Consider the following 12,738-nt stretch of genomic DNA (forward strand, 5'->3'; position numbering starts at 1 on the left):
CTGAACAAGAAGATGACAGTGTCAGAGGAAAGGAGAAGACCTTTATGAGAAATATTATGGAAGGCAGATACAATAGGACTTGATGATTAATTGGATGGGGGACAGGGAGCTAGGAAATGGGGATGACATGTAGGTTGTGAGCTTGGCTGACTAAGTTGGTAGCACCCTTGCCAAAAATAGGGAAGCTGAAAAGGGGGGAAAGTTAGGGGAGGATTGGAGGGAAACTGAGTTGTTTTGGAAAAGCTGAATTTAAAATGTCTAGCGGGGCAGGGAACATGTGGTCTCAAGGACACGAGTTCCCCATTCCTGGAGGATATCCAGTTTGACATATTCAACTGGAAGCTGGGGATGTGAGACTGAAGGTCAGCAGAAAAGTTAGGGCTGAACAAGTGGATCAGAAAACTACCTGCATAGAGATAATTGAAACCACGGAAGCTGAAGAGATCACTAAATGAAATAGGATAGAGAAGAAAAGAGGCATTAGATAAAGATCTAACAAAGATGAAGAATAGGGTAATCAACAGTGTCAAAATCTTACTATCAGGCCACTGAGAGGTTAAGAAGGATGAGGACTGAAAAAAAGGCCATTAGATTTGTCAATTAAGAGTTCATTTCATACTTTGGAAAGAGCAGTAGCAAATGAATGTGTGTGTTCGTCCGTTGCCGAAGAAGACCATGCCATCAGAGAAATAATGACATGCCTTGCACTTGACTTTGTTTGGAGTGAGGGACAGCAGGTCACCAGCCTCACTTCTCCTCCAGAGCCATCTGAATCCAGTGACCAGATATTCATCAGGATGACTGGAGATGACCCAGGATGAGGCAACTGGGGTTAAGTGACTTGCCCAAGGTCACACAGCTAGTGAGTGTTAAGTGTCTGCGGTGAGATTTGAATTCAGGTCCTCCTGACTCCTGCACTGGTGCTCTATCCACTGCACCACCTAGCTGCCCTTTCAATTGAACGATGAAGTTACTGAAGGAGGGACCAAAGAAAGTAGAAGACACAGGGAATAAGAATAAATCAGTTTTCTGTTTTTTAAGAAATAAGACTTATAGAGCTTTCAGGGCACTGAAAGGAGAACCTTTCAAGCCCATTTAATCTAGTAACTTCTTTTTAGAACCTCAACACGATACTAATGGCTGTTCTATTAATATATAAATGATTAAGTAAACTACATAATGACAAAAAATTACTTTGGGCTCATAATGCTAAATGAATTTATTTAATCATAAAGCATCGATAGTTATTTGATAAATATTAATAGCCGTATGAGATATTACTTTTTCTACAAACCATGTGCTTGCTTTTTTATTACACTGAGTCACTTATTCTAGCAATAATTCCACACCCTTTAGTTAGGAATCACCGATACCGTCCAGCCTGCGTTGCTTCCTTTTAAAGATGAACTGATGCTCAGAGAGGTTGAGATCAGTTTAAGCTCAATTTCACAAAAGTAACAGAATCAGGAATCAGAGGCAGGACTGGAGAGGCAATATGCTGCTGTGGAATAGCTCTGAAGGATTCAGAGGACTTGGGTAGAATGAAATGCTGGCTGACCCTGGATGAAATTGCGCAAGCCACTTAAATCTTTGTAGGTCCCAGTTTTTTCACCTAGAAAATGAGGCATTTGTATTAGATGGGCTCTGAGGTCCCCTAAAATTCTAGATTTACAATCTTAAGTTTTGCAGACATGTAAAATCTTTCTGGGTTTGCATGACAGTGGACTGAATAATAAACAATAGCTACCAAGTATATAATGCTTTAAGGTCTGCAAAACATTTTACATGTGTTTTTCATTTGATCCCTCCAACTCCTGACTATGGCTGACATAGATTCATAGAATATACAATCAATCAATATAAATGACATCATATCTTTTCCTTTCCTGCTATGATAGATAAAAGAATCAAAGTAACTCTGCCCAAAAAGTAGTAGAGGCAAAGACAAATAAAGATTTCCCAGCAATTTTACCTAGAGGCTACCCTATTTACCTTTAAAAAGGCAGGGACCAAGAGGAGCAACATTTCTGAATAGCTGAAATCCCTCTCCCTAGAATGAAGATTTTTGTACTTCAAACAAAACAGAACTAACTTTGTAATAAAAGAGCTTTGATCTCAGGAGTTAATTGAAGTATGACAATATTTAAGCACAAAAATTGATTTATACAAATGAAAAAAGTGCTTTAGACAATATTTAAGCACCAAAATTGATTTACACAAATGAAAAAAGTGCTTTAGGAATTTAAGAAAGAACACCTTGACAGATGAACCCACTTCATTTTCTTCAAAGAACATTCCTACTACTCAGTAACTTCAAGCATAAAGATCTTCATTTTCAAACCAAATCTAAAAGGAACCAACTCATAAAATAAAAGGAATTACAGCAAGAAACAGAGATCAACAAGTCCTATGCATTCATTTATTTTTTAATAATAGCTATCATTTTACTTAATAATTTTCCTCCAATTACATGTCAAAACAATTTTTTTAACATTTGGGTTTTTTTTTTTTTAAGTTTTGAGTTCCAAATTCTATCCTTCCTTGCAATGATAAGCAATCCAATGTAGGTTATACACATGCATTCATGTAAAACATTTCCACATTGGTCGTTTTATACAAGAAAATGGGCAGGGCAGGGCAGGGAAGGGAAGGGAAAGGAAAGGAAGGGAAAGGAAGGGAAGGGAAGGGAAAATAGTACACTTCAGTTTGCAGTCAGTTCATATCAGTTCTTTCTCTGGTGGCAGATAGCATGCTTCATCATGAGTCTTTTGGGATTGTCTCGGATCACTGTATTGCTGAGAATAGCTAAGCCATTCACAATTCTTCACTGTACAGTATTGTTGCTACTACGTACAACATCCTTCTGGTTTTGCTCATTTAACTTTTCATCAGTTCATCTAAGACCAGGTTTTTCTAAATCATCCTTCTCATTTCTTATAGCACAATAATATTTCATCACACTTATGTACCACAACTTTTTGATGACTCCCTAATTGATGGGCATCCCCTCAATTTCCAATTACTAGCCATCATAAAAATAGATGTCACAAATATTTTTGTACAAATAGGTTCCCTCATCCCTTTTTAAAAATCTCTTTGCTACCCTCTCATTTGAGAGATAAAGAAACCTAAATTGTATCCTAGGTCACATGGGCACTAAGTAAGAGATCAAGGGTTCAAAACCAGAGCCTCTACCTTCAAATCCAGTGAGGATTCTTTTCATTCTCTTTCAATATTATTTTCCTATACAAGTAAAAATAGGCATCTACATGTGATATAATAGGATTTGCAGCTTGAAGGACCTTAGGGATCATTTAGACCAATCCCTTCATTTTACAGATGAGAAAACTGAGTCCCACAAAGGCTAGCAATTTGTTTAAGGTTACAGAATAGCAAAATTGTAAAAACAGAAATAAAAAAAAAAAACAACTTAATTTGAAATATCCAGATTACCACTACACTGCACCAATAGGCTATTTTGGTTGCTTAATTTTTACAAATAAAGAGTCTTAGCTCTGGGGTGCAAAAGAATTTGTAAGTAAATGAGAGTGTATCTAGGAGCACTTTAGCTAAGTCAAAAATGTGAATTTAATTAAATCTGTCTTATCTTTTAAGACAGGAGAAAATTAGGAGAATAATCATTAATAGCCCAAATTCAGGGATCATTTAGAGTGTTAACAAGGCAACTGACATTTATGTAGTTTTTAAAGTTTACAAAATTATTTATGTATATATTATTTCATATGCTAGCTCACAACAATATTGTGAAGTAGGTAATACAGACATTAAGACACCCACCTTACTGATGTGGAAAATGCAACTAAAAGATGTTGTAACTTGTTCATGGCAACACACTGGTTAATTTAACTGGAAATTGTCCAAACAGAAGTTTCATTTCAGATACTGGATATACTGATAGTACAGTACTGATAATACATTGGATTTCCTGGCCAATAAAAAAATCCCCTTTCCTTTTAAAAAAAACTGGAAGGAAAGAGGAAGGAGCAAGGTTTTCAGCATATTTATTGGTTAGTCTAGGGTTGGAATAAGAAAATGGCTTAATTGTCTGAAACTTAGCATATGCTAAAAATGCATGGTGGATGGTGGGCAGGAGATATTAATGACTATCCACCATATAAAGTTAGGATTATTTTAGGTCTTAGCCAGTCAAGTTGGTCAGAGGAAAATTCAAACATTTATTAAGCATCTAACATATACAACACTGTATACATGAGGGGCATCTGTTCTGACAGTTAATCCAAACCAACAGTACACTTTTGGATTTTGTCCCATTTATTATGCAATTACAAACAGCCTAATTCAAATACAAAATATGATGAAACTTTTTAAATCACTTTGCCACCTTTTACAGTAGGAATTATAAAAGAATTTTCACTCCATGAACTGTGATGAGAACTATGGGATTGAAAATAGGAAGAATTCATGTGTTTTATGAGTTAAACAAGTAGAATCAATGCTATTTAAATAACCTTCTCAAAAATAACTTAATTTTAAGTCCGATTTTAAGATAAATGACACAACTCAGTTCATGTCATAAACCTAAGCTTTTAACATTGAATGCACTAGTGAGAAACAACATTTCCTTAACATGACCTGATTTCAAGAATGTTCCTTTGGTTTTCAGCAGCACATTGTTATAAAAAAATCTAACCTTTCAACCTAATTCTAAATCTATGTTCCTAGGACTTCTAGACAGATGGGAGTAAAGGGGAGGGGGGCAGAGGGAAGAGAAAAGGGAGAAAAGGGGATATAATACATGTTGACTACTAGAAACTCTTACGATCCAGGCACAGAAACAGAAAAATATATTACCTTTACCTATTAAGGCAGAGACTTTTGGAAGTGGCACTCACAAGGCTGCCAAGTGTGAATCATTAAAAAGAAAAATCCACTCACCAACAGCCAGGATTTTAAAAACACCTGCAGACTTGCATTTAAGTCAATTAGCAAGTATGAAAAATTCCTGAACACTATCACAATGCGGCAAGATGACAACGTACAAAAGCTGCCAGTCCTCTGGAAAGATCCAAGACAGATAGAAGTTAGGGACCTTAAAAATCATCTAATTCAACTGCACATTTTAAACATGAATGTAAATGGAGTCTCAAAGAAGTTAAATGGCTGCCTCAGAAAATTTCTACGTTTCAGAATTAGTATCTTAAATTACAAAGCCCAGTTAGAATGTTTTGGATAGCCAGTTAAAGCAACAACAGAAAAATACTACAACTATTTTCATCACTTGTCCAGGGAGGAATAAGAATAAAAGCGTATACTGGGAGGAAGAGTGAGAAGTACTAAATTTGTATGTTCTCCAGTACCCAATACAACGTTTTACACCTAGTAGGTGACTCCTTCCAAGTGTTCTTTGCTGGATCATCGACCCCCTCCCCCACAAAGCCCAGCCTTCTAAATGTGAAAGCAAGCTAAAGCAAGGCCCAGGGTCCTTTCCTCTATATACATCCTCTCTCCCAGGGATTTCATCAACTCTCTAGGGCTCAATGTTAATCTCTATGCAGATGATGCTCAAGATCTATATACTGAATCCTAAATGTCTTTTTTCAGCTTAGTCCTGTATCACCAGCTGCCTACTGGACATTTCCCACAGGATGTTCTAGTACACAACTCATCCAAAAGTTGCATGTCCAAAACAGAACTGTCTTTTCTTCCTAAACACTGCTCTTCCAAACATCTGTATTTCTGTCAAAGGTACCATCCTTTTTGTCACCCAGGTTAGCAACCCTGGAGTAATCTTCGACTCTTCGTTCTCCCTTATTTCCCACATATAATTAATTGCCAGTCAATTCTACCTCTATCACATCTCTAGAATTTCTTTCTCTCAATTCACATGGTCACCAATGTTGTTTAAATCTCTTCACATGCACCCTAGACGACGTCAAGAATCTCATTTGTCTTCTTACCTCCCAGTCTCTGCTTGACATTGTTCACAGTATTCCACTGTTCACATACTGGTCAAAGTGCTATTTGATAAGCACAGGTTTCACCATACCACATTCCTGTTTAAAAAGCTCCAGTGGGGCTCCCTATTGCTCCTAGGATACAATACAAACTCTTGTTTGTAACCTTTGAAAAATCTGTTTTCATACTACCTATCTAATAAGCATATTATACATGACTCCTCTTCATGCACTCTTAAATTCCAGCCACACTGGGTGGGTTCCTTGCTGCTCCACATAATGTTATGTGAGAAATGAGCCCAACTAACAAGCCCCCAACTATGAGAAACATGCTCACCTTAAACAATGAACAATACTTTTTATGAAATCAGGAAAGTTTTTATTAATCTTTAGGTTCATTTCCCCTGAATGAACTGGTAGCTCCCAAGTAAGACTTTAGGAAGACAACAATTTGTTCAGAACAATGCAAGCCCTTTATACTGTTCCAAATTTTGGACTTCTCGCCACACCATTTATTGGTCATGTGACTTCACGTTCTCCTCTCTGACAGGCTTCCCCTAAAACAGTACATCAAGCCTACACACAAGTTTCTCACCTTTCACCTGACCATGCTAGGTCACAACTCTGATCACAAAGTCAGGAGGAGTTTTAACCCTGTGGAAACAGAACTCCTTCCTTTGTTTCCCCACAGTTGGATTATAGATCCATAGAAATGTGAGGTCTGGGAAGGCTCAATGTCATGCTGTAGGTCACAGTAACTGTAAGAGGGAAGATCTAAACCCAGGGCTTCTGACTTCAGAGTCAGAACTCTTTCCACTATCAGCCTTCATCCCATCCTCTATTTTCAGTGCCTTCAAGAAGGCTACTCCCTCCCCTCCCCCTCCCCCTCCCCACTCTGATATCTGGGAATACATTTCCTTTTAAGCTCCAACTCTGAAAATTCCTAGCTCTCTTCAAAGCTCAAGTACTGGCTCCTTGGAAAGAAGTTTCCTGTTATCCCTCATTCCCAAAATTACTGTTTACTATGTCTATAATGCAAATTTACTTATGTGTACTTGGTATTTCCTTTGACAGAATGTAAGCTCCTCGAAGGAAGGAGCAATTTCAATTTTCTATTTGTATCTATTGTGCCTAGTAGAGAGTAGGTGCTTTCATACTTACGGATTATCCAACATTACTCAGATTAAATTAAGAGTACACCCAGGACTCAAACCAGGTCTTCTCATTTCAAATCCAACATTCGTCTTACTATATTAAACTGACCCTTCAAAGTGAATGTACGATTGGACAGTCCTTTCTGTTGTATAGCTATTTGGATTATGTGATCATTTTATAAAGATGAAGTCTTACTTCCATAAATCAATAAATAGATTTACTGTATAGTTGATCCCAAGAGCTGAAAACTTAAAACTTTTACACAAGTATACAACTTCAAAGTAAATAGGTCAAACTGACAGTGTCTAATAATTTTAAGGTTGAATTCTGAAAATTCATTGTCCCTAGGGATTCCTTATATAGATACAATTTATCTATATAACGTACACATAACTTATCTACATGGACATGAAACATTACTGCACAGATGCAACAACCACCACACATAAGGAAAACATTTATAAGAGAACGTGAATTTCACATTCCCTCTAACATAAACCCTGCCTTAATAAATGTTAGTTTTAGTTTCACAAAATACTTTTAACAATATCTGGCTTTCTCCCTAGAGGAGACAAGGTCACTTCTACCCCTAAGGATGACAAAAGCAATCTGTTTTGCTTCAAAGAATTTAAAAGCCTAGCGTTCTCTCCTTCACTGGGATATTGTAGGTAACTTAAAATTCCAGAACTAAAGGGTGGGGAAAAACACTTAGAAACAGAAGTAAAATTTAATCTAAAGTTGTGAAACTTCTTGAAAAATACTGAAATGTGACATATTGTTTTAAATATTCAAAAATTAAGTAACAAAAACTTTTGAGCAGGAAATCCCCTCCTGCTTATTCTTCACTCTGATTCCAGAAAAACCATCATCCACTTATTATCAGCCAGGAGTGAGCTCAAGATCAAATGTTTAAAAGGAAAAAAAAAAAGTATAATTTACCAACTGTAGAATGAATTAGTGAAATGGTTAACTGGAGGCAAATTGCTTTGGCATTTATAGGATCACAGGATTAAAAGCTGGAAGAGACCTTATAGAACAAAACTCTTTATTTTAAAGCAGAGGCAACCTACTCAAGTTGACCTGTCCAAAGTCATAGAGAAGAGCAGCAGAGTTGGAGCACTGGAAGGGGAATACAAAAACCAACAGAGGAATGACTTCATTGCTTAGTTACACCAACAACCTTCAACTTGGGATGCAGAATATCATTCATTTCACAAGTATTTCTTAAGTACCTATTATGGGCAAGACTATCTGAATGAATTTTAAAATCCATACTATCTCTTCTCCAAGAAGATAACAGGAAAACAATCTGAGCAAATGTGTCGATAGAAATATGACCTCCAAAAATTCTGCCTTCCAAATGGGTGACATTAACTTACCCAAGGTTTCTAGAAAAAGAAAAAAACCTTAAAAACCCAATTATGCTTCTGGCCTCAAAGCCCAAGTTGCAAATATGAGACTTTACTACTTCAGATCTCAAAATACTAAGAGTTAGAAAAGCAATGGGTAAAAATGCAAAAGAAGGTGGTCTAGCTGTGCCAGATCTCAAACTGTATTATAAAGAGGTAATTATCAAAACAATCTGGTACTTGCTAAGAAACAGAAGTATATCTCAAACTATATTTTATAAAGCAGTAATTATCAAAACAATCTGATATTGGCTCTGAAACAGAGTGGTGGGTCAGTGGAATAGATTAGGTACAAATTACATTATAGTAAACAACTATAATCATCTAATATATGATAAATCCAAACATCCAAGCTTTTGGAACAAAAACTCATTTGTCAAAAACTGCTGGGAAAACTGGAAAACAGTTTGGCAGAAACTAGGCATAGACCAACATTTCACACTGTACATCAAGATAAGGTCAAAAGGAGTATGTGATTTACACATAAAAGAAAGGGTGACCTCATAAGCAAATTAAGAGAGTACAGAACAGTTTATCCGTCAGATTTATGGATAGGGGAAGAATTTAGGATCAAAGAAGATATTAGAACACTACAAAATATAAAATAGATCATTTTGATTATATAAAATTCAAGTTTTGTATAAGCCAAACCAAAGAAACCAAAATTAAATAGGAAGCCGACAACTAGGGAAAAATTTTTTGCAGCAAGTATCTCTTACAAAAGTCTCATTTTTCAAATACACAGAGAATTGAGTCAAATCCATAAATGTACAAGTCATTCCCCAACTGATAAATGATCAACGGATATAAACAGCTTTCATATAAAAGAAATCAAGGCTATCTATTGCCATATAAAAATGCTCTAAATCACTACTGATTAGAGAAATGCAAATTAAAACAACTCTGAGGTACCTCTTTACACCTATCAGAGTGGCTAATATGACAAAAAAGAAAATTTTGGGTGTTGGAGGGCATGTGGTAAAACCTAGATACCAATGTTCGGTTGATGGGAGTTGTGAACTGATCCAACCATTAGGGCTACCAAACTGTGAATACCTTAGATCCAGCAATATCACTGCTAGGTCTATATCCCATAGACATCAAAAAAAAAGGGGGGGTGGGGGGTGGAGAAGGGCCCATTTGTACAAAACTATTTATAGCTGCTCTTTTTGTGGTAGCTAAGAGTTGGAAGTCAAAGGGATGCCCACCAATTTAGGAATGGCTAAACAAGCTGTAGTATATAACTTTAATGGAACGTATAAGTAATGACAAACAGGATGATTTCAGAAAAACCCGGAAAGACTTATATAACTGATGCACAAAGAACCGAACAGAACCAGGAGAACGCTGTGCATCGTAACTGTGAATGACTTGACTATTCTCAGCAATAACAGTGATCCAAGACAATCCCAAAGGACTAAGGACGAAGCACAACAGCAGTCTCCGGAGAAAGAGCTAATACTGACTGAACAGAGACTGAAACACGCTCTTCTTCACTTTTTTTCATTTTTTTCCTGTCGTCTTGTTCAGAATGACTTATAAGGAGATGTTTTAAGTAACTGCATACGTATAACCTACATCCGATGGCTTACCGTCTCAGGGTGGAGGAGGGGAGGAAAGTACAGAATTTGGAACTCAAAACGTGAAAGAAAAATGTTTAAAAATGGGACAGAAAAGAAGATAGCAGCGGAAACCACGAGGGGTGCTTCCACGATGACCAGGATCAACCCTTCCAACGAGGACAGGGAAAACCCGAAGCCCGCGGGAGCGCGGCTTAAGAAGCGGAAGTTGTCCTCTTTTAGCATCCACTTTGAAAGACTTTGAATGGATCCGCAAGCCGCGTCTCCGGCTGGGGGCTCGGCCAGCGGACACGGACGGACATACGGACGTACTCACACTCACACCAACACAACTCACCACGCGCGCGCCCTCCCCGGCCCACACCCGGCCCACGCGCCGCTCTCCCTTTCCTGGACTCGGCCTCGGGTCGCCCTGACAGGCCTAACCCTGTCCCCCGCGGCCCTCAGCTCCTTGGTCCTCCGGAAAGACTGCCGGAGGAGGGCGAAGAGGAATTCCCGGGCCTGAGAGAATCGCTCCGGCCACGAGGCTCACCGATCCCACCCCACCCCCTCCCCGGGCAGGCCTTGCTCCCCAGCAGCTCCGAAAGGCCTGGGGAGGGGAGGGGGGGAAACTCGTGCCGGGCCCTTCGGCCTCCCCGGCTAGGGCTGGGCCTGGAGTTGGCGCCGCCACCCGAGAGGGTTCCCGTGAGAGCAAAGCCTCCCCCGGGCCGCCTGCCACGGGCCCGAGATCCGAAAGAAAATACCGGTGATCTCGGGCCCAGCCGAGACCTCGTCTCTGCCCGCCCCAACATCAACAAAGCCCGGCGCCCCCTCCCGCCTCGGGCCGGCCTCGCTTACCCATCGCTCCCCGCACGTTTCTTGCCGGAGGGATAATCTTCCCCTAGGTCTAACCGGTGCCGCTTGGACATGGTCGCGCTGGCACAGCGGCGATGGAAGAAGGAGTTTAAAAAGGGAACGAGAGGAGGGGCAACCGGCGGCAACAGGGACAAGGGCGATCCTTCGTTCCGGGAGCCCCCCCCCCACCTACAACAGCCTCCGCCGTGCGGCCGGGACCAGAAGGCAAAATGGCGGCGGCGGCAAGGACCGGGCCTGCGCGCGCGCCTCCGTCGCGTGCGTGCGTGCCTGGGTGCGCGCGCGCGGCGTCCCGCTCCTCGCCGTTTCTCTCTCGCTCATTCGTCCAGCCGACCGCCGCACAACCCCGTCCCGCCTTTTGCTAGGAAGAGGCGAGGAGGGGGAGGGGCAAGAAATAGCCCGCCCTCTAGGCTTGTCGTGATGGGGCACGTAATGCGAAAAGGCTGCTGGGAAGATTACCTCGGTGTCACCTCCACCCTCAGTGAGGAGGAAAATCTTGGAGAAGTGGCGGGAGGGGGTGGGGGAGAAACCCACGTGTTGTGGAAAGTTGGGTTGAATGAAAGGACGGGGCTGTCCAGGCGCAGAAAGGTGGAGTCCCCCCTCCCAAGCTCACCTTGCCACATTGTTGCCAGCTGAGGAGCGTGGGAAAGGACCCCCTCCCCCTAGGAGCCTAAGTTTCCCCATTAGCTATTGAACCACAGAGCCTCCCCATGGGAAGCGACCTACCTCCCAAACCATCCAGCCAGTGAGTCTATCCGCAGGTACTGGCAGCGCGCTGGGCGATGGGCCAACTCAGACCTGAACTAGAAGACCCCAACTTTGAATGAGGGGACGCTCCCTCCCTCCAGAGGTAACCCGTTCCAAAGGAGGTGAACCAACACTGCTCAAAAGGAAAAGAATTGAAATAGTCAATAAGCATGAACAGAGGCTCTAAATCACTACAGATAAAGGAGAGTCAAGCCCATGCCAAGCAAATGTTTCAAAGTGGACAAAAGATGGAAATAATTAATGTTGGAGTATTGCGGGAAAGTAGGCACACTACTAATCCATAGTGGGTGGAGCTGTGGTTCCTTCTGCAAAGGGACTTAGAATTTTGAAGTAACTAATGTGTCAGTATCCTTTGATCCGAAGATCTGAGAAATATTCCCAGAGGGTCAAAGATAGAAAGTCTCCCTGTGTGTAAAAATGTTTATGTCAACATTTATAACTACTCCAATAAAACAAAATTTGAAACAAAGTAGGCTTCAGCAGGTTGGGAAATAAAGGGTGGTACAATAGAGTATTGCTCTGCTGTGAGAAACAGTTTATATGAAGAATACAGAGAAACATTGGAAGCTTTTAAACAAACTGATGGAAAATGAAATAAGTAGAACTTAGAAAATAAGGTGCACGGATTGAAATAGGTAGGTGGTCTTGAGGATAGTCAGGAAAACATAAATACAGATCTTGTCTCAGACACTAGCTGTGTGGCCCTGGGCAAGTCCTTTGACTTCTCTCAGCCTCAGTTTTCTCATCTATAAAATGGGGATAAGAATAACAAATATTCCACGTAGTTGTGAGCCTCAAATGAGGAAGTATATGTAAAATGTTTTGCAAAAAATTTAGTTATATGTTTGTATATAGTTTTTTTATTATTATAGCAATATAAATGGAAAGAATAGAAAACAATGAAAATGAATGCCATGTTGAGTATAATGACCAAACTTGACTCCCAAAGATGTAATAAGACTGCAGTGGAGAGTTGGTAGACTCTAGGTATGGAATATTAATTACTTAATGATGCCTTTATAAAGTGCTTAATCTGTG

The 12,738-nt window shown here is 40.1% G+C and overlaps 1 protein-coding gene across 1 annotated transcript in view; it reads right to left on the bottom strand.

Annotated features, from left to right (window-relative positions):
• Positions 1-11,263, bottom strand: part of DHX15 (DEAH-box helicase 15) — a 75,855-nt gene extending 64,592 nt beyond the window's left edge. The window contains exon 1 of the mRNA XM_072620379.1: positions 10,918-11,263. Coding sequence (XP_072476480.1) covers positions 10,918-10,988 — 71 coding nt within the window. The 5' untranslated portion in view covers positions 10,989-11,263. The remainder of the gene's footprint in view (positions 1-10,917) is intronic.
• Between the last annotated feature and the right edge of the window lie 1,475 nt (positions 11,264-12,738).

The sequence above is a fragment of the Notamacropus eugenii genome, chromosome 6 (genome assembly GCF_028372415.1).
Source record: "Notamacropus eugenii isolate mMacEug1 chromosome 6, mMacEug1.pri_v2, whole genome shotgun sequence".
In the NCBI taxonomy this organism is placed as follows: domain Eukaryota; kingdom Metazoa; phylum Chordata; class Mammalia; order Diprotodontia; family Macropodidae; genus Notamacropus; species Notamacropus eugenii.